The 23,190-nt window shown below is 42.9% G+C and overlaps 1 protein-coding gene and 1 long non-coding RNA gene across 7 annotated transcripts in view; one reads left to right on the top strand and one right to left on the bottom strand.

Moving 5' to 3' along the window:
• On the bottom strand, positions 1,000-17,535 carry LOC110395277. The gene is made up of 3 exons (XR_002436285.1): positions 17,423-17,535; positions 3,767-3,858; positions 1,000-1,839 (listed from the first exon to the last, which is right to left on the bottom strand). It is a non-coding gene; the product is annotated as an uncharacterized LOC110395277 (long non-coding RNA).
• STUM (stum, mechanosensory transduction mediator homolog) overlaps positions 17,607-23,190 on the top strand; it is a 39,984-nt gene continuing 34,400 nt past the window's right edge. For 3 of the 6 annotated variants that reach the window (XM_021389437.1, XM_021389438.1, XM_021389436.1), the window contains exon 1: positions 17,612-17,891. In XM_021389437.1, coding sequence (XP_021245112.1) covers positions 17,705-17,891 — 187 coding nt within the window. In that variant the 5' untranslated portion in view covers positions 17,612-17,704. Of the gene's footprint in view, positions 17,892-23,190 lie in introns of all 6 variants that reach the window. The other 3 variants (XM_021389439.1, XM_021389440.1, XM_021389435.1) reach the window with 2 other exon arrangements.

Genomic DNA, 23,190 nt, shown 5'->3' with positions numbered 1-23,190 from the left:
CAAAAATGTCAGTCCAATCTCCATTGTACCAGTCCTTGACCTGTGTGATAAACACATTCGTTTTCTAATGAAAACAGCAACGCTAGTTAAATGCAAACATACTCAGCAGCATGCCTATTTACTAGCTCCTTGATTAGCTAGTTGCTTGTAATTTTTGTAGTTTTCTTCTACTTCTCACTGCAAAAACCCCAAACAATCTCTACCAACCTCTCTGTGAACAAGTTGGAGAGCAGCCTGGAACCACTGCTCTCCTTGGACTGTACAGCCTGGCCAGGAACACAGCTTGTCTTCCTCTGAGTGCTCTGTGGGTGTCAAACCACAGATACGACCTTTACCATTGCAGTTAGACACACTACCACACTACCAGATAGGGAAATAGACTCATTGGATGCCTTCTAAACTGTCAAAACTGGTGTTCCTTCAATAAATAGAAGGTTTGCAGATAAATCTCCTGTGGCTTCAAGCAAGCTTACAATTTCTTTACTTTCTATCTTAAGTCATTATGTAGTATTGCTAAGCTCAGTTAAAAAGATGTCCAGGGTGAGATTGATCTTCATGTGCTACTTACTGACGTCATCTGGGAGCTTTTGGATTTAATGAATATTCCTAGAGTGAATTTTCGTTGTTGAGTGAGAAGCCTTATAGCGCCCAAATGGAAGCATTTGCTGTGTTAACCTGACAGCGGCGTGATATGGGAATACTGATTTGAAAGAATAATAAAAAGTAAATTACCTCAAGGAGCAGGCCAAGCAGGGAAATGATATAATGAAGCATAAAAAGCCCATAGTGTGGCTTATGAATGATGACCTTGACATTAGTGTGTATGCAGGCCAACAGGATTCTGCTGTCATTAACTAGGAAATAAAGGCCGATTTTTGTATGCTAACGGTTTCAGCAGAGGCTGCAATCTGTTGAATGTTAACAGTACAACCTTATTTTTCTAGAACAGGCCTGTATCATCAAAAGCTGCCAGCTGCAGATTGCTAGTTCCAGTTATAGATTTTTAAGCTTTTTTTTTTTTTTTTTTTTTTTTTTTTTGAGCGGAGTCAAAAATTGTATCCTCACTATTCATTTGAAAGAAAATCACTACTTGCAAGCACCTGATGAGGACAACTACTCAAGTCCAGAAAGAATAACCTATTTGGAAGAGTGATGTTTCACAACACACAGCAATGAAAGATAAGCAGCAGGCTGCCCACACTAAGGGATAGTTAAGTTTTGCGCCCCCTCCCATCTTGGACTGCATATATTTAATATGCAGGTCAGACAACATTATTATAAACTAAGGACTAAGAATTACGTACAAATGCACATATGTGAACATAAAGGCTGCTAAAGAGTGAATCACCAAACCCAAACTGATGTCTGTGTGTTAGCAAGAACAAATGGGCTGTAATGGGCTTACTGTGAAGAGGCGGAGGAAGAGTTGGGTTTGGAAGTTACAGCAGTGACTGAAGGTCAAAATCGTGGAGCTGGAGCTTAGCTCTGTTTAAAGTAACAATATTTCTGTCCTTTTAGCCAGAAGTTCACTCTGAACCACAGTTCTTGCAGTAAATGATTCTATAGCTGCCTTGGCCTGAGATCAACTGGCAGAGAAATCCACACGTGAGCACAGTGAATAAACTGTTGCAGCTGTGTGCTGGGATTGCTCAGAGAATACCTGCGTTGCGGAATAAATGCCAATTTGTAGCTGCTTGTGGTTACGGATGCTTTAGGCAGGATTGGTTGTAATTAAGGTGTCTCCTTATTTTTGACATCTTATAGCTTTGACATGCTTCATTGTCATGGACTGATTCTTATGTTGGCTGAGTTTGAATTAGCGTTGGACATTCCCCCAAACTGGAAAGAGAATAGAGAAAAAGGACTGTATTTTATCCGAATTAACAGGCTTTTCTTTTGCTTCTGAAAAGCAGTTGCACATCCCTGTCACACTGCTCTCATTTCATATAAAGAACGTAGCTGAAATACTCGATTCACTACAGTCAAAGCAAAATCATCATTAGCTTCAAAGGTAACAGCATGTCATTCTACAAGAAGAATGTACTGTCTTGCGGTACTGAAGTTCAGCTTTCATTAACAAATAGGTGGACACTAAATTACTTAAATTCAGCTCTGCTATTTTCACCTGAACACAGACACTCTTCTAGCCTCAGTACTACTCAGCAGAGTTCATTGCTTTTTAAGTAAAAAACAAAACCTAAAACTTCAGTGCTTTTGTTGTTTTTTTGTCGTTGTTGCTTTTGTAAAGACACTTGATAAAAACTTGTTTTCTGCTCCAAAATCCAAGAAAACAATGACCATTAAAAAATGAAAATCCAGTTAATCATGCTAAAAATTGTATTTTTCACAAATACATTCAAGGTAATTTTAGGTAATATGAAAACGTCACAAAACTGTTAAAATCTTGAAGATGTTCTTTGCTTTAAAACCTGACCATCTTTTAAATTTGCCATGTATGTAAGGTTCCCCCACACAAACCTATATCAGTTCCCAGATCTACCTGGTTTTGACCAGAGCTTCCCTGCTGTTACGAAGGTACATTCGTTCTATAGAAACCAACATAATCTTTTCCACATTGCTACTAACTAACCCAAAGCAGTTCTGAAAACACCTTGTCCTAGTGAGGCAGTCACAATAGGAGCAGTTTTGATTCATTCCAAGTACTGCTAGAGTGATGAAGGGAAAATAATTTTACCTTGTACAAATCTCTTAGAGAATCACAAGCCACTACATTTATTATCATTATTACTCTTGGTTTTGGGGACTGAGCCAAATAACGTTTAAAAAGCAGATGGGCCTCAGCTTGGTCCATCTAATGCAAGTTGGATGTACTATGTTGAGCAAATGCCTAATAACTCTGTGGGTGTTTGCTTAGAAATGGCATTTAGATTAAACACCACTGCAGTATCTGTACTTTAAAGGGTCCAGTGTTGTTACTGGATTCGAAAGAGAATGAAACGTAAATGCTTGCGTTGGCCATTTAGAACAGGCAAAACTTTTAAAAGTCTCCTTTGAGAGAACAGAAATCTACAGCAGCAAATAAAACTCAGGAGCGTGGCAACAACAGTATATCTTGTGCACTGATGTGCCCAAGGAGACAACACCTGATGTGCACAGGGCTGATCACACTCCTAACCCATGTAACACGACATCTGTTAGCTCCTGAGACATTTCCAGGCTGGATGTACCATCAAGGTAAGGAGCGTTTGCTCTGCTGTTGAATAAAACAAAACAAAACCAAACATCTGTACCCTTGAACTGTTACACAGTGAAGTTGACATTGTGACACTAGATCAAACTAGAGACGGTCCCTAGATAGAAAGTTCATATTTAGATTCATCTTCTAGGCACACACAGTCATGATCCTGAGCTCTGCCTCGATCTCAGACCTAATTTATCATGACACTGGGCAGAAGCCTTGAATTGTTTGGGAGCATTCAAATGTGAAAACCAAAACTCTGGCAATGATGCAGCTCTGCTGAGAGTCTGAAGTGGGTCAATATATGGAAGTCTGCAGTAAGGAGATCTTTGTGTTCCTGACAGTGAACCTCCTTCTAACTGCCTAGGTATTTCTGGCCAAGCATGGATTCCAGGACTGGACATTATACAAGCTGAATATGAATAAAAGGTTATTTTCCATCGTGATACTATTATCAGCTGCAAGTCAGTTTCCATACTCTCTTAAAACAACCCTGCTGTACAATTCATTTACGTTGCTGTAATTCCTCTTTACTTATGACAGTGCTGTAGAAAACACTGTCCTTACCTTCCCAGTGCTGCCTGAGCAGTACAATAACCATGGGATGTTTTGACAGCATCTCCTTTGCAGTCTTTGGAAACAGAGTTTGCTGGGAATACCTTAAATAGCAAATCAGAAATCTGAGTTTATAAAAGGGATTCTTTCTCAGTTTATCTGTTCTATGTGTTTTGTAAATCTTATCTCTACTAATGAAACAGCGAGCAGGAAGGAATGAGCTGGATTCTGTCCTGTCTCTGGCACCACCAGCAGAACTGTCAGCTCAGCGCTATTTGTAGATTTTCTCTTGCCTGGGTGATGTGAGAGACAGAACATGTTGCTCAGGAAAGGGATGAGTCTGCGGGTCAGATTCTCTGCTGTGATACAGACTCAGTGATTTCAAAGTGAGCATTATGGGACAGTCACGCTCCAAAAGTCATCACGAGCTGCCATAATCCTTCCACTCAATGTTTTTCAGCCTTAAAAGACAAACGTCGGGACTGTGACGCCAAATGCTTTGCTAACGTAGTTAGAAGTGGCATCAAATCTATATAAAATTACAGGACATGAATCTCATCTTAAGGGACTTGCTGATTTTTTTCTATCTTTTCTCTTCCTCTTGGGCTTATTGCAGAGTAATTTTTAGTTAGCATTTGAAGCAATTGTCCTGCTTTCTGGAGGAAGGCTACCTGCTGTAGGGCTCTCAGTACCACACCTAGCAGCTTTCAGCTGGGGGATCAAACTGGCTGCTTTTTGAAAGTAGTTTCCAGTTTCAGTAAGTGACCCCATATATTCCTACTAAGTCTGCCTACATGCCTTCAGATTTTTTTGACAAATAGAGTTGGATTTTACTGCCTTCCCAGATGCCAGCTTTGTTCCAATAGCTCCTTTGACACCTCAGCTTCTTACTACAGACCATCACTACTAACAGGTTGCAAGATAGCCTTAAAGCTTTTCTTCTGAAGGTTCATAGAATCATAGAATCACCAGGGTTGGAAAAGACCTCTAAGATCATCCAGTCCAACCACCCACCTACCACCAATATTTCCCACTAACCCACATCCCTCAGTACGACATCTAAACGTTTCTTGAACACCTCTAGTGTTGGTGACTCCACCACCTCCCTGAGAAGGCTGTGCCAGCGTCTGACCGCTGTCTCGGAGAGTGGTTCACGTATATATATCCTTTCTCTCCTTTTCAGTACATTCATTTTTCTTAATTTCTCCTTTTACTACTTGATGGGCCAGTCACTTCAGCTCTGTGCTTTCTGGCTCTTTCTGATTTACAACACAGCAAGACATGTGAATGACTGAGCACAGGACAATTTAAAACTAGTATTGGAGCAAATCTTGCAGTGCTTTACACCGTAAGGAAAATTATGGGAGCCATTACCTTTAGCTATTGTGCAGACCATAGTAGTGTAGGAAAACATCGCAGTCAATGGTTCATTTGCGAGGAACAGCCTAACTAAGAGGAGCTAATAACCAGTTCTCTTCCCATTTCAGCTTATCCTCAGCTATACCTAGAGCAAATGGCAGGTGAAGACATGCAGTGCCTATGGGGCACTCTCCCTGAGATAAATCAGAGATGGGAGACAGTCGGTCTGATCAGCTCCTGTCACCTTTGCTGCAAGTAGAGAAGAATTTTCTCTTATAATTTCAAACATCTGAAATGTGTTTCTTTCAGGTATATTTTTGAATGAGAGAGGAGGGCTGATAAACCTGCAGTTCTAAGTAAATGTCAACATATTGAATAGGAAACCTGTAGCATGAGGTATGTCAAAGTGATCAGAACTAGATCTGGTTTAAATCTGGAAGAGAATTCAGAGTCTGTGTTTGCAGAGAAGCTGAGGCCCAATCATACCAGCTGGTCTAAAGCTACAGCTCTGAATTCAAGATCTAGCTTTGATTTACAAAATACTTTGCACATCATTACTCCCAATGGGATTACCGGCTGCCAAGACAAGGTTTTATATAAAAATTAGAACCTTTCTTTCTCTTCTGTTTTATGTGCTAGTGTGGCATTAGAAGAAAAGGAAACTTGTGCAAGTAAGGAAGAAACAATACTTCAGTTCTGAATTTACTTTAATTCAGTATTGACCTGGCAGCTATGAAAAAGAGGCTCTTCAAAAGCTACAGTTACACTGCTTTCACACCATCACCTCTAATGCTTCGTAATGGCTTTAGCACAATGCCTCTCAAGGTATAAAGAAGCTAATGGCAGAGTTCCAGGGAAAAGAGCACACTGATATTTTTCTAGTAGGAGGAAAGAGTATAAGCAGAACATTTTTAACTCATATTCTTCCTTTCCTCCCCTATTCTTTCTTCTCTCCTTTCCTACTACAATTGAGATCTATGTATTTTATATACAAAGAGGCTATTTTACATGAAGGAAAAGCACAGCCCCTGCTAGACAACAAACTTAAGCTATATTTCAGTCTGCAAGGAGAGCAACAATATGGAAAATTAAAGTGTGATTCAGTCCGTGTTCACCCATTTTGGCACCACCAAGGTCACTGCTACACCACATGTAGATAGCACACAGGAACACGTACTTGGGTGCAAAACATAGCTCATAGGTAGGTACCCTGCTGACTACTAAACTCATTTGACCCAAAAATACATTGTGAGAGACCCTCAGAAACCAAATGAGCAAGAGGTTGAAATGCAAAAGAAAGACTTGAGACTCAGGCATCTGTGTGGCTGACACACCTAAGGCTCAGTATCTGCCTCTGTTTTTGCAGGAATGGTCTTCCATTGCACTGCAATATAGCAACAGGATAGTGCAAAGGGGAAGTCTCGGGCCTTACACTACTGTCCTGCAAAGCACAAGTGAGTCACGCAATATTTTGGGGATCACGTAAAGAGAGCAGGTGAGCTGCCTGGCTCTGATAATAGTGAAAAACATCTACCTGTGTTGAAAATGAACAGGATGCAAATGATTCCCAAGGCTGCACATGCTTATTTTTGTCTGAAAGCCTGCACTGCTTTTTATCCTCACTGGCACTACATTACCACCAGAAGAATAGCCTATTCGTTAATGATGGTTTTCTTGATACACGGTCTTTCATCTCGGTGTGATATGGTTTGTGCTCTTACCAACTCTTCCTCCTCACATTTCCCCATCTTTTCTGTGCTAGATCTTTTCTGCTCTTCTTTGCCTGACAAAGGGGACTGCACACACCCAGCAAGCAGTTGGGTCTGCTGTTGCTAAGAGACTAAACGAAAAGAGGGAGAGACCCTGCCCACACAATTTCCCCTCCTGCTCCCAGCATTCCTCCCATTGTTGCTGTCAGTTCTTACAGTTGGTGCAACCTTGGTATCATCAGATCCATATGGTTTTTAGGGGATATTTCTTCCCACTGACCAGCACTAATGAGAAAGCTCTGAAATGCAAAAGTCCTACCAAAATGGCATGTCGTTAATGAATTACCATTGCTAACAGCCACAAACTACTCTTTTTTGAGCAACCACTAGTGCCAGAACAGGTAGTATCTTGGCACAGATTATGCTGACCAAGACTGAGATTCATAACATCCTTGGAAAACCAAACCAACAAGAGGTGCCATTAGAGGTCCCAGCAACTGGAAAAGTGCTGGGTTTGGTACATTTCTGCTCTACTGCAGAAAGTCCCTCAAAACCTGACCAATTACGACTTCATTTCACCATTTAGATCACATATTCTTTTTCAGAAAGCAGGGGAGTTCACTCTGACAGTACTCTGGCAGATATATTTGCTCATGACTACAGAAATGATAGCAAGCTCCAAATGATAACAATTCTACTGACATATGAAAGTTTTGGGGAGATTTTAGAAATATCATCATGTTGCTTGACAGACTTCTGTAGAGTCAAAATTAGTTGGGACTGTGAAGCATGTTTGCTGCCTCCCTCTTTCAGGCACACAGCCTACAACTTGCTAGGTATCTTGTTCTCCATTAATATGTGGTCAGTGCTGAATATGTGCAAACAGAGTTCAGCCACCACACCAGAAGCATTCAGTATGTGAGTGGGTAATGTCACGATACCTTTGTATATGGCCAGAAATATCTCAGTTGGAAAGCTTTCCTGCTAGCTTCATGAGCCATCTAGTTATGCCTTGGTGAACAAGACCTAAAAGTCTTCCATGTAGTCAGATCACATCTCTTTGCATAAATAAGCACATAAAGAGATCAAACCTTCTGTTGACCTTCTCTTTGATTAACTGGATAAATGAAGGCCTGTTTTCTACTCTCAAATCATTTGAAAGCAATTTCAGGGATTTTTAGGATTAGATCCATCTGTCTTGGGAGGATTAAGGACTAAACCCATGGCAATATTACATAGCATCTTTAATCTGTAGCTATTACAAAGACTGTCACCACACGAGTATTCCCCTTGCATGTGATAGAATACAATTCAGGATTAAAGTTCTGAGCAGGCTACCTGAGGTCAGAAAACATCTGTAACACGATACAAAGAAATCAGAGACACATGGGAAGTTGGCAAGCAAAACAGCAAGTGGAGGCTGACAGAACTATTGCACAAATGTTTCCTCTGATGAAGAATTAGAGGTAGCTGGAGAACTTGACAGGTTTGAGGAGACAGCTCCTCAGAGGGGTAAATCATATAGAGAAGAAGCAGACGCTGATAAAAAAAAAAGAAGTTTTCTGCACAATGTTTATAAGAAATGGGGAATGTGGAGAAGATGCCAAGGACAGCCATACATTTTCTAGGGAAGAAAGCAGAAATACTGTCAGAAGTTAAGATCACACCAAAAATAGTTATAAAGTTATTTAGAATGTCACAAGGCTGACAAAACATCAGGACCAGATGGGATCTGTCTCAGAAAAATCAAGCAATTAACTACAAAAATACAGCAGTACGTGAATCGAAGGAGCCGGGTCCATCGTGCTTCACCCTGCCAGTTTCACATGGGCAATAGAGTGACATAAGCCCTGCCTGGCCTCAGGAAAAGGCCATGCAGAATGCGGTAAAACTCAGGAAGATCTCGATTCTCGTGGGAAAAGGTTCACACTGCTGCAGCCATTTTAATGCTGCGTATGTGAGGCAGCACATTCTTTTTGGGAACACCATAGTTCACCTTCTATTGGTAGCTGAGTATGAGGGATGCTGACACTACCTCTGGGACAAGAGTGTTAAAAGACAGACAGAGATACCACAGGAGAAGAGGCTCTGGTGAGCTGGAGAGGTGTTAGTACATACGGAGGTTTGTGAAAGATCCAGGAGCCAGGAAGAGACCCGCAGCTTGACTTCCACAGTGAGGGGGAGGATGAGGAACGGAGGCACTAATTAAGGACACACAGGAACCACTCAGGAAGTTATGACTTCACCGATGATAATGACTAGATAGAGAATCATACTTAACAAATCTGTTGAGCATGGATTTCCCAGCTTAATTGGATGTTAGAAATGCTCTTTTAAAAGCAGTAAAATCTGATGTGGAAGTCTGATCAACAAGTAAGCACACAGGGGCAAAGGTTCTCAAGTAACAAGAATAAGGGTTTCATGTAAGAGAAGAAGAGCTTGGGATCCGTATAGGTCTTACAGGTAATGTACTAGGATGCTTAGGGTGAGATCATGAGACTGAACATACATCTGGGGCAGTTCTCTACAGTTGCACCATTAATAAACATGCTGGCTGGCCCAGCCAACATTCCTATAGAGCCCTGGAGAACTGTATGCTGGAGTGAAATTCTTGCCAGGTCTTTGTGACACATATCCCAGTGCATGTTTCCTTTACTGCAGAAAACCATTTTGGGATGGAGAGAGACACAAACAACTGCAATCTGTAAGAAGTTAGTTCGGAAGAAATCAGGCACGTTTATTCAAGAGTGAGAAACTGAGCTGCTCTTCCTCCTCGAGCCCTTGAAAACTGAAAGTAACTATGCTTTTTTCTTTCCCTGAGCTCAACAGAGCTGTCTATCTAGAATCTATGTAGCCTGGGAAGTTCAGAAATGTAATAACCTCCAGTACGAACACCCTTTCGGGGCTTAGAAAATGTTTCCTGTCTACTCGACTTTGCACTTGACTCAATGGAGATCAGCAAATGCAACACTGATCACATTCCAGATTAAAAGGAACTTAAGTAGGCGTTTTTCTATTCCAAGAAATAATTTAAAATACTCTTTCAACTCCAGCAGGAAGGATAAGAAAGAAGTGGATAGATCTCAGGAATTAAAATATATCTTAGGGAGCTGTGGCTCAGCCTGATAGTACAAAAACTCCTTTACAGTCACTGGCATCCCGCCCCACATCCTTCCCCGAGACCTTTTAGAACACAGCATTCACTCCTTTTGCATGCTACCAATATAAGCTCTCATTGCCTGAGAAACAGCTTCTGTCATTACTGCTTTCTTGGTTATGCTAATCTTCACTTTTACATTCTCAATTTGTGCCAGCATTAGTTGGGTGCACCATACTTCAAGTGAAGCTTTGCAATTACCTCTTTTGCTGAGCAAGCTTAAAAATACCATTTTTCTCCTATTTTAATTCCTAATAGCCATGCAACTTCGCTATGATTTGTAGCTCTCTGATACACATCAGTGTGGTATTTACAAAAGGGGCAAGTACAGTCCCAGAAAATTAAGTCTTTACTTGCTCACAAGAGACATCGACTTGGCAGCATCCAAGAAAGTTAATATTGCAGTAACTACTTGACTGCACATAGATAAAACTTCAGAGCATAACAAAAGACCTACTGATGCATATGTAAATATCAAGTCAGTTTCTACTGAGAGGCACAAGAAGACATACATTTTATATAGTTTTTTCACACATCAGAGAAGCTCTGTGGCTTGCAGGATGACAGCTTATTGAGTCTTATCTCTACTGGAAAGCTTGAAGTCCGCTGGGATATATCACAGAAAAAAAACCCAACACCCCTTATTATGATTACATTTCACAGCTCACCAGGAAGCTCAAGAAAGCAACCTCAAGCAAAAGCCTTCATCTGTTCTCAGCGCATCTGGTTCAAACTGTTAATCTCACAGTGAGAATATCCATACCATGCTACTCCACAAAGAGCCGGACAAAAGCTTCCACCACAGACCAGAGACCAGGCAGCCACGTGTGAGAGAATACAAAGCTCCTCACGCTCCACACACAAAACTCTCCATCCAGCTGGAACTCCCTGAGCTGACCAGCAGTTCCTTACTGCTTCTGTCTGTTCAGATGTGATCAGTATCACAGTTGCCACTGATTTCAGTTCAACTGATGATACAAAACTATGGAAAACTGTAGCAGAGAGACAAAGACTGAACAGCTCACACTTACTGAACCTTAACTCATTTTTAAAATTGGTCCCTCTGGATAATGTATAGAACAGTATAAGAAAAGCATGCATTTCCACTGTTCTTGTGTTGGTAAACAAAAGATTTCATTTCTCACAGCTGTTAAATAGATGGGTGCTTTTCTCTAAGATCAAAATTTACATATGCCAGCAAGATCAGCATCACGGTTCAAGTGAATCTCAAGAAAGGGAAGCAGCGTATGTTTTTCTATTTCACAGCTTTCTCTTACAAAATGTAACATTTAATCCTGTCTGAACCAGTTTTTAATTGAGAAATAGAAAGTGTCATAAGTGGCAAGAAATTTGATCTGAGGAATAATTTCATTTAAGACAGAGCACAACAGCTTTGCATTAGTTTACTTGATAGACTCCGATGTTGCTCTCAAGTTGCAGATTGCAATTTTATTCCTTCAGAAATAGTTTGAGAGAAACAGTCTGTACATTAAAGCTCCCACCTCATCTCATGCTCATATTAGAAAACATCCAAGAATAACAACCTTGAAGAGGTCAACTCAATCCTACAAAGAAGAGAATCTGTTCAACCCAAGCACTGCTCAAGCTGTAATTCAGATAACCTGAACTCACTAAGATCCTCACAGTAATCCAGACCTGCTTACCTTTCAGGACTATTTAGTAATTTAGCACCCAAACTGAGGGATGCTTGATTAAACAGACAGGATATTTCCTTCTTATGTAATTTTAGACATCTGTTGCCGCTTACTAGTGCTCCACTATGGAGACTGGTATCTCTCTCCTACCTGCAGTTCCGCTGTGGTTTATTTTAGGCTTCTGAGTATAAGTAGAGATGTTAGACAGCGAAGTTAGATTAAGTGGATTGTTTTGGGTGAAGTGTTGTACAGTTTGTCAAGGTAGCACATTAAGTGTCTGGTCCATAACACCAGACTTGGGGCAGTTCTGAACTGCTAAAGACTGACCAGAACATGGCACAAGAGGAAAAAAATATAGGCCTGTCTGTTCTGTGTCATTCTTCTGCAAACAATCACACTGCAAGGGGAGTAAAAGTCCTAAAGACAAATGGAGAGGGAAGAAGCATTGGTCTTGGTGGACGGCAAGAACTTCTAGTGTTCAGATGATGCTAGGACTGGAAGCTCTAAGGCAAGGTAGAAGAAAAAATGGAAGTGGAGACATTGGGACTGATTGGGCAAAGAGACTTTGACCAGCAGGAATGAGGAAAAAGGTGACTTATGAGGAGTAGGAATGGGTCTGGAAAAACAAGCAAACAACAAAAAACAACACTACACAACCAGAACAGCAAGCCACAACCATTTCCAAGCGCAGTAACCTATCTACTGAGCTGTGGGATGAGGACTAAGCATTACAGAATACTAAAACATCACAACAGTTAATTCATAGAAGCTTCATCATGCCCCCTGTCCTTACAAAATCTGAATGCCCAGGAGCGTCATACAATGCCTGTTCTAAATAGTTCATGCTGGAGTGGAGACGACTGACTAAATCGAAGAACACGATGGAAGTGCACAGGAATGCTAGAAGAATAACAAAGCAGACTGTGCTATATTATAAGGTAAAGTGTTTCACAGAAGAATGGGGCCATAAGAAGGTGGAAATGAGGTTACGTGAGGGAGAAAAATGAATTTCTTTCAGCAGTTAAGGAGACTCTCCATAAGCAAAAATGGGGATAGATACATTTATAGTTGTTATTGCCAGAATGTAAGTGGCCAGCACCACAAGACCATTGCTCATGGCACTGGTAGCTGCTGGTACAGTAGGATAAATCTATAGCCTTCCTGACATTTTCCAGAAGTGCTGGTTTCAATGGCAGAAATAAGAAAAAAATGTGTTGGTCCTTGCCCTATTCATTTTGCATGATATGCAATTCACTCCCTTTCTTCCCTAAAGATCTTGGGAGATGTTTGGAAGTGAATTATGATCTGCTTCTAAATTTCATCACTCAAGTACATTTCTAGCAACAGATTTTTGACAGAAAAGAATAGAAGAATAAGAAAAAGAACATTACTTCTGCAGCAGAGAAATACCGATAGGATACAGTTCAGAGTGAAGGACTCCTATTTAACAAGCAGCTGGTGTTCATGGACAAGTAAGGTAAAAGGGGATTCTAGGCGGGTTGCTCTGTCTCACTGGATGCAGCTGTGTGACGCTGCTGCTGGTTCCACTGTGGACTAATGTCTTCCTTAACCTGGAACAGTAACAGGTAAATTGCAGAGTGAATCTGTGAATCTTTGGATGTTGTGCTAAAGGTGCTGCCAAATCAGTCCTTCAGACAGGTGCAGACTGACGAGACATACTAGTCTGAGGCAGCAACAAGCAACTGAACTGGCAGCAGACTTGAACTTAAGGCTGAGATGCAACTACTGAGGGAATGAACTCCAGATTTCCATCCATATCTCACTTAAGCACTTTTTTTGGAAAACCCGGAACGTGGAGAGACAGACTAGAGATTTTAGAGTGTAAGCTCTGAGCCAGCTGCTCTAAGGTCATGTGTTTTCTTAAACTCCACGACAGCTGGCATTTAACTCACTGCTGGAAGGCAATTTCTGAAACAGAGCACTGGACAAGTCTGATATGCGTATGTGGGAGAAGACCTCATGTCTCACACTGGACTTGAGAAAGTAAAACACAGCAGCGAACAAACATGTAACCTCTAGTATTGTTGGATATTTATCAGATTCAGTTTTGTTTGAGCTCTCAGACAAAGGGTTTGAATTTTGGACAGCCCTGTGTGAAGACAGGAGTGAGACTCAATCCCTGTGGGACCCCCTTCCAACTCAGGATATTCTGTGATCCAAACTGTAGCCTGGAAAGGAAGGCAGGAGCCAGGGGAACAGCCTTTCCTGGAGCCCAGGGTGCCTCTTAGTGACCTCGCCAGTAGCCTTGCGTGTGCAGAATGTACATATGTACTGTGCAAGCAATAAGTGTAGGTCTCAGTGCCTTTGCAGTCCAGTCATAACAGAGTCTACATGGGCCACAAATGGTACCAGATGGACAAGCCACTCCTCTGCACAGAGGTATGTTTCTCTCTGTAGCTCTCCACCCCCAATCTCATCTGATAGAATGGATTTGTTAATTACACCATTATATCTGAGACCTAAGAACTCTGTTCTCCTGCAGATGAATAGACTTAGCTGATCTCTCATGTCCGGAGAAAACCAGGCTCCTTGGACTAAACTCACCAATCACAACATGCAACGCAGCAGTGGAGTTATCTTGGTGTAATTGGAGCACAGATCTCCTCCTGCCCCCAGGGAACTGTTAGTGAGCAATAGTGCTGCTTAGCTTCTTGTCTTTGTTAATAACATTTCTCAATTGATTTGTGTTACTGTACCTCTCAACATGCTTGTGTGACACTTAAAACAACAGCTTTGGGAAGGATCCAAGCTCAGCAGTGGGGCCTATTTTGGAGACAGACCCATGCTTACTGTAGGTATGCCGATGTTATTCAGTTTGCAGGTTTCCACCTTTCTCAAAGCAGAGAAAGAAGAAAAAAAATATTCTTTGAAATACAGCCTGGTTATCCACCACTGAAATACAGTAGAAGGAAAGCCTTCCACTATAAGAATCTCACAACATAGCTCCTCAAAAGTCAGCTAATGACTAACATGAACGACTGTAACTCCTGAACTCAGCCAGGAGACTATCCCATCCAACTGGGAATTTGGTGCCCATGAGCCATGTGTTGGATTCTTCCAAGCCTGAGGCACACAGTACCCTGGGGATGCTGACAGAAGCTCCAGCACATGCTTCCCACAGGAACTTCCTGCAGTGTAACTAACCACAACGCTTTCCTACTGAGACCACCAGCATCTGTCAATCATAAAGCCCAGCTTAAGTCTTGATAGAACCAAGACAAGGCTATATACAAACGGTTAAGGCCAGCTTAAGAACTAAGAGTGGGGAAGGCCCACCCTTCTGGGCCAACAGCAACACCCACTCTTTCACCAGACAGACAGCAGAGTAAGGCATCTCAGCTTCTCAGACTACTGAGTACATGTCTTTCAGGCAAGGCTACGCTTCTTGTCTTTGTTTTCACAGTATTTGTATTCTATTGTGGAGGAAAGTCTGGAGAGGGCCTGAGGAGGATGTGGTCTCAGCCCTGTGCACCAATATGCTGCAGCAGTGTGCCAGGGAGCTCTGTGGTCTGAAATAACTCTTTGAATGCAGTATTTCTTAACCCTGCTTTGTTTCGGCTGCAGACTGACAATGTTACTTGTAACAGTTCTGCATGCTGTTTTCACGCTGAGAAGCAAAATGAATACTTCAAGAGCCAAATCTGAAGAAATCTTAGTATTCTTAGCACTTAATATTACCTTATTATTATTATTTTATGTTAATAACTGTCTTTCTTCACTTAATCTCCCCAGCTACAGGATGTTATCTCCTAAGTAGTGGCCAGCATGCAGATGCTCAGCATGAGATGATTTGGATGGCTACCTTGCACCACTTGAGGAGCTTGTAGCAGTTGCAGTGGAGTAACATTGCCACCAATTAACCTGCTGAGAGATACTTGGAAGAGTCTCAGCTTGTTACATGGTGGTGTCCTGATACTCCAGGTTAGTTATAACTTTTTGCCTCAGGCACCTGAGAGTTTCGAGAGCACCAGCAGCACAGAGTTAAAGATGCAGCTCAGCCTAGAAGTGGGCGCATTCTAACAGCAGGTACAGTAAGCCTCGCATACTGTTGACTTACTTACCTTACAGGAAATAAATTATTTTTGTTGAATGCTTCCAGATATTCCAAGGAAATACCCCATAAAAGCACAACTTCTACTTAAGTATTTCAGACAAAATATTGTTTCAGTTTATCTTTGACTTCTCCTCTCTATACAGGAGATTTTCACAATGGCCTTTTGCCTACTTTTAGCGTAAGTAATGAGGGATCACCCACAGTTTCTAGAACCGATAGTAGCTCATCATCTGCTTGAGTCTATAGTGAATTATATCATTGTAAATTATTATGTTCCAGCTATGGAATTTTGCTTTGCACAGGCTCTAGATAGCCAATAGTCACACCATGAGGATTTGTCATCTGACTGTGGCTTGACCAACTGGAAGAGAAAGACAGAGATCATGTCACTTCCATCAAATCCTTCTCTGGGAAGGATGTGGCCCTCCAGTGACTTTGTGCATAGGGGATATAATAGAATGCCAAGAACTATCTATACATTAATAAATCATGTCACTATAAAAAACTAAATAACCTCTAGCCAAGCCAGGTTGTCAGCATGCTCCAGAAACATGTCTAAGATGTGTGTTTAACCAAAAAGAAGTCAGAAGAATATTTGGATGAAAGGCATGTGGCAAACAAGCAAACAAATTCCACCACTGAAATACAAGGACTGCTCTAAAAGTAATGCCTCCTGTTTTATGGTGTTGGCCCACAACATCAGAGGCAGATGTTGGTGGTATGGCAGTACAAGTTGAAGCTTCTCAGTAGTATCCCATTACATTCTGTTGCTGTGGGACAGATGGCAGCAGAGGGGCAGTCTGACACAATGGTGTCTGACATGGAAGTGCATATAGAACAAAAGGGCATCACTGAATTCCTCCATGAATGAAAAAAGGCCCCCACTGACATTCATTTACACTTGCAGAACATTTATGGACACCAAACACTGGATGTGAGAACAGTGAGGCAGTGGGTGGTGTGTTTCAGCAGCAGCAACATGAAAGACAAGCCATGTTCTGGACAGCCATGCACAGCTGTGACACCACAAAATGAAAAGCAGCTCAATCATCTCATCCACACAAATCAGCTAATGATGGTGATTACGTTAAAAAATAGTGCTTTGTAGCTGAGAACGTGCTCTATCGTAATAGTGTTATTGTGATCCTTGTAGCTGTTGTAGTTGCCATGGAAATGAGTAGGAGGCATTACTTTCTGAGCGAGGGACACATTTTAGATGAGATGTCTGTGTTTTTATGGTTCAGAATCCAGCTATCAGAAAACTAACATCCATAACCCAGGAACTGCATTCTGCACCAGTGCCAACTAGTTCACTTAACTTGTTCAGTGTCCTAATTTCACTGAAGTTGATCAAACTGTTCATAGAACCTCAGGATTGTTTGAGCTAGAAGGGACCCTTAGAGGCCACCAGAGCCAACCCTCCTGTACTGAACAGAGACACCTACATTTTGATCAGGCTGCTCAGAGCCCATCCAGCCTGATTTTGGATGTCTCCCAGGACGAGCACCCAACCCCTCTCTGGGCAAGTTCATCCACTCAGCAGCTCACAGGCTGATGACCACCAGCCCTACAGAAGGACACTTCACTTTGTGGTACCGACGTGAACTAAGATCCATTTCCGCATCGTCCCAAGTCACAAGTGACTCCTCAGGGTGCATTTTCTTTTCTAATTATTGCACTTTCCCAAAAGTGAACGAGCAGGGTTTAACTCACGCCTTTCTCCACACCCGAAAGCTGCCATCGTAAGAACGCGAGGGGCGTTGTTTCCTACCGCTCCAACGCTCCCAAGCCCCGGCGCTGCCCCCCCCCCCGTTCCCGAGGGCAGCGCCGCGCTCCGGCCGGGTGGCGCGAACCCTTGAGGGGGTTTGAGCCCGCGGCGGCGGGAGCGCGCACGAGGGGCGGGCGCTCCAGCCCCCGGGCGGGGCCAGGCGGCAGCGGGAGCGCGCTCGGCGGTAGCCGGGAGCCCGCCAGGGCACCTCCAGCACTGCTCCGGCCATGGATCCCCTGCCCAAAGACGGCGAGAGCGCGGCGGGCGGGGAGCCCAGCCGGGGCGCAGCCCCCTCCAGCGGGGTGGTTGTGCAGGTCCGGGAGAAGAAGGGCCCCCTGCGAGCAGCCATCCCCTACATGCCGTTCCCCGTGGCTGTCATCTGCCTCTTCCTCAACACCTTCGTGCCAGGGCTGGGTAAGGAGCTCCGCCGCCGCCGCCGAGGGAGGGAGCGAGCCCCTGCGGAAAGTTTCGTGACGGGAGCGGCGCCTCGCGCACCGCCCGATGGCCGTGCCCCGGGGCTGAGGAGGGGGGAGGTGGGGTCCCGCAGACCGTGGTGCGGCTCTGAGGGCCACGAAGGCAGGAGCTCGGAGCTGGTGTCCCGAGGTCCTGAAGGACGGGTGCTGAGGAACCGTGGGGATTCTCTTTTTCTTGCTGTGAAGTCCCGGGTGAGAGATGCAGATAACGCATCCTTAAGTTGCGGCTGTAATTCCTCTTATACTTCTGTTTGGCCCTTCTATTTAAGAAATCCTTGCTTTTAGCTCAGTTTGGGGCCAGTTGGAACCAGGGGAGTGAGCCTTATAAACGCACCTGGAACAGCAGGCAGGGTGTGAGCCATCTGGCAGTGAGCAAAGTGCTCCCCTTCGGGAAAATAAAAGACCACATCCTACCTTGAACCTCCTGTAGCTCCCATACACTGCTGCTGGGGCTGATAGTGAAGCTCACTCTGCAGTAACAAAAGCTCCCGCCCCACCCGCACCTGCTTTGTTCGTTCCAGGTGGGTTCATTCCTTAATGAATCTGAACGTCCTTCTGATTAAAGTGTGACCCTAGCCTAGTGTGCTGCATGCAGCATGTACAAGCTGCTGTTACTCCTGTGTGTATGCTGTTAGCCTACAGGTGTGTTCCAGAGGAAAACGTTTGTTATTTTAAGTCCTTCCAAATTTTCTCGTGGAAAGAACTGCGCTGGGATATAAGCTGCAATGGTATCAAAGCTGTAGTGCTGCACTCTAAGGTGTGTTGTTGTCACAGCCCTTCGTGTGGGCACCAGAAGAACCTAGAGTGATGAATCAAACTCCCCAGCTTAGTACTTTCATGATTTTTTGCGCTATTGTTAGTTAGCACTTAATTTCCCACCGTCTTCAGAGGGAAGTTTTCAAAATTGGAGCTAAGTGAATGCAGCTTCCCACTGCATGGAAGGTGCTATGTCCCCACTGTATGCATGGAAGGAAAAAAACTGTAGAGAAGACTTCTTGTACACTTTTTCTACCACATCTGACTAATTCTACAATTCACAGTGCTGCTTTTGACTGCACCTTAGAAAATCCCCACTGTTCTTCCCTCATCCTAGGAGGGCAAACCCTACAAGTTGTCCTCACACCAGGATTACCTTGAGGTGTAGACATCTGCCCCAGCCCTTCCCTTGCTGCTGCAGGACTGCTGGAGGTAGCAGGTGCTGTGCTTCTCTCCCATGGAAAGGGTCAGTAAAGGATGGCAGTATCAAATATATGTATATACATACATACATACATATATATATGTATAATCAGTATGCTGATTTCAGCAGTACTTTTTGACTGTCCATACCACCACTCATTCCAATCATCATTGTGAAAGTAGCAAAATGAACAAACTACAAAATAAATCCTTTCATGTTCTGTTCTCCCTGACCGACCAAGAACCTTGCTTTGGAGACACATCCTGTACTCTGCATTGCAAAGCATGGCACATAATCTGATATAAATGAACTCTTCTCTTAATGAAGCTGCTCACGTCCTGTGCATTCTCATAGAAATTTTACTCAGCAATAATACACCCAAGTAGAATAGCTATTTACTGTCTGACCAAAACCTGTCATGTATCACACAGCCCACACACGAGGGGAAACAGGAGGAACACAAATCTGCTTGTAGGAACAAGAGGAAAAGAGATCTCGTGATCTCTTCAGCCTTCTGTGTGAACTGAGCAACACTTATAAAACAAATAATATTTGTGGTGATGTGAAGTATTCACATCTAGCATCTGAGCTTGTTCCCAGTGAAGTCAATGGCAGAATTCCCAACGATTCCTGCAGTACAGAGACTTAACTCATTAAAATAATGCTTTGCAGGCTTGTTGTATATTTTTCCTGCTTAGACAGTGTGCCTGTGTATATGTGATAATGGAAGTTCTCGGTTTTCCAACCCATTAATTCAATTCCTCCTCTGTTTTGCATGTAGTTGTCACTGATCTGCAGTCTCTGCAACACAATTGCAATAAAGGGTCAGAAGCCACTGGAATAGGCAAGAAAATGGGCAATACTGGATAAACCAAGTGTTCACTGCTTGGAGACCAGTGTATGTTCACCAGTGCCCAGTACCTTAAGTCAGTAATACCCCAATAGAACTTGTGTGCTGATGCAAGCTACCAAATACACAGGTGGTCTGAAAGATCTTATGCTGTTTATGTTTTGCTGTAGTACTGTTTGGACAGGAGAAGTAACACTTTCTCTTTGTTTATAGTCAGTCTTTTTTTTCCCTTTCCTTTCCTTTTTTTTTTTTTTCCACTTTTTTTTTCTCAACAAAAATCTTGGGTAATTTTCAGGGTTTTATGTAGTAACCCAGAACTGCAAGTTCTGCATTGTAAACTGAGTTTTCATTACTCTTTGTGTAAGTGTTACAAAAGACTCAAGTGAAATTTTTCATACCCAGGGAATACATGAAATTTGTCCTGCCAAAAATTAAATTTCAGACCAAATACAATCTAGGGAAGCCTGATTAGCCCACTTGCTTGTGGTCTGTTTTGTGGAACGACCTATCAATTGCACTTCACGACTATCAATTGCTGCTTCAACACACTACGATAGCCACAACCACTTGGCTATGTCCTGGATCAGAATTTTCTATAGTCTAGTGTAGTCTTCCTCACATGAGTCTGGGAAGGCATGTCCCTAGTTCAGGTTCATAAAAGGAGCAGTTGGTATTGAAACGGAGAAGAAGGAGCTGGTGTCTGCAGTAAGTGCCGTAGCAAAGGCTCTGGTGCCAGCAACTGCCAGTGTTCTAGCCATGCCACAGGCACTGCATCACACACGACAGAGTGGCTCAGGGATCCTGGGGATGTCTCTGAGGCCTTGAGGCTAAGTCATGCTCCAACAAGCTCTGGAGGAAGTCAGACAAAGACGCTGGCAGAAGTAAATGGGAGGGTATGGTCTGTTTTTCAGTTCCTGCAGGACTGAGCAGTGTGCACCTCCAGCCAGTACGTGCTGCAGATGGCAGATGAACGAAGGGGCTGGCCGTGCCCTATAGCTGGCAGACTGTGTTCTCTTGGAGCTGCCGCGTGCCAGTCAGTGTGGGAGAAGATCTGGCTCTGTCATTCCCTGAGCTGATACACAGGAATCTTGCCCTCCTTCCTACCCGCTTTTCCTTCTCTCGACATCACGTGTGTGGGAGGGGGGGATGCGAAGGGGGGAACTTGAGGGGAATGTGAGAAACGAGTGAAATTAAGTATGAGGTATTCTCCAAGATGAATCCCTCGTGTCAGGAGGGGGTGGACTTTTGGATCACAGCCTGAATTACACATGTATACTATTTTTATGCAGAGAGTAACTGAAATACATAGCATGAGATTATGTTAGCACAAGCTAGAAGAGCAGCCACCTGTGAGGCATGAAATAGCCTGTGGTTGAGATCATGTGTGACAGCCTCTCACAGGCAGCCAGAGAAAGAAGGGATGATTCCCAGCCTGCACAGCCTTTTTCTTCAGTGGTGTACAGCTCTCCTGCTTCTGGGTGTATCAGCTCCACATAGCAAGCCGTGTGCTATCTGTTCATCCTGCTTCAGTCATGATAGAATTCAAGGGCTAGACCTTCAGCTGTGTAACTGAAGTGGCATCGCTGGCTTTAAGTCTTGATTTACACAAGCCAAGTAGAAGGTTCTCATTGGAAGCTAGTGTTCTCTTCAGCAGAATAAGCTCTCTGAAGAGTTGAAGGGAAGTACAGGAAGCACTACTCAGGAAAGCTGCAAGAATGAGATCTGCTTAAAATTACCAATACCCATTTTATTTCTGTTGTTGGGATTGTAACTAGATACTTCAAGCAAATACCCATTGTCTTCATTGTTGAACACATTTTCTTATCAAAGGTAAACATTGCCAAAAAGAAATTGAGACTTTCAATCATCTGTGTATTAAAACCTCAAGCTTGCTATGGCATTTGTGATCCTATTTATTCTTTTTTTCTGTTGATATGCAAATGAATGAATGTGATTAATTGACAAGATCCTATGTGGGAAAGAAAGATTTTTTCAGGTGTTTTTATGACTTAGTGTTTATGAGCTTTACTTCTGGGATTCTATAGCTAGCATCGTCTTTCAGCCTTTGTTGCATAGACCAGTGGTAGTCTGCAGAAAGAAGCTATATTTTCATGACAGTGTAATTAAACAAAGCAAACCTTTTGTCAGTAGACTTCACTTGTCACGTTTGTACGTCCACTGAAAGTGGTCCGTACACTGAAAAGATCAAGAAGTTCTTTGTGGTAGTTTCTTCACCTGTCCGTGCAAGGTGGGAGAGGAAACCTGTGGTAAAACATGTGCTTTCACAAGCTGCTGTTCCATGGCAAGCAGCAGTGGTACCAACTGTACTCTAGGTATTCTTCATGGAGATGTAAAATTGGGCATAAGGACAACTGAATCTACAGATTTCTACTGCTGCAGGTTCTGTTCTGGCCAGCATGGAGAAGGCTATTGATTTCCTCCTTTTCTTTTTAACAGAGATATAAGTCAGAATTAGAAGTGTGTTATATAACTTACTTGGCTGATTATAGCGAACAGCCACTCAAAGATCTTGCCAGCACTCAGTAGTCTGGAATATTTTTGTTCCATGAAGAGTCTGGACCATCGAGAATGACAAACAACTTTTTAAAACTCAAAACTAGTTCACAGATAATTTGTGATCAAATTACAAATTACTTCAAGTTTGTAGCTCCTCATTTGAGACAACTCCAACCTATGTGTTAGATCAACCAAAAACCAATAGGGTTGATCAACCAAAAACCAATAGGGATGTATCTCTAAGGCCTCTGGCATGGCCTCTCAGTTTTAATCACTGTCCAGTGACATACCCTGCTGTATTTTATGAACAAAGTTGCTTTCTGCTCTGCAGTTGTATTTTATTAGCCCATACTTACTTGAATACTTCATACCCTTTTCTTCCTCCCTTTCTATTGTTTTAGACTGGATCCCTTCCTTGTGTTAATCTGCTGAGCCTACATGATCACTTGTACATCTTCTCTTCATCCTCCCATGCCCTTGCTTTACAAATGCAGCTATGAACATACACAGCACAAGCACAGCAACACCTTGTTCTTGACTACTGGCTCTGTCACAGTCCAAATATTTAGTATTGTTTTTGTTGTTTGGTCAGTTTTTACTCTTCATTCATTGCAGCTGGTAAAAGTCTGGTGTTGAGCTCTACTTGTGCTTATAGGGACCTTTTGGTTCATTTCACTGTCAAGCTGCGTACTT

This window comes from Numida meleagris, chromosome 3 (assembly GCF_002078875.1).
Source record: "Numida meleagris isolate 19003 breed g44 Domestic line chromosome 3, NumMel1.0, whole genome shotgun sequence".
In the NCBI taxonomy this organism is placed as follows: Eukaryota; Metazoa; Chordata; class Aves; order Galliformes; family Numididae; genus Numida; species Numida meleagris.
Note: the sequence above shows the minus strand (reverse complement) of the source record. Positions and strands in the feature narration are given on the sequence as shown.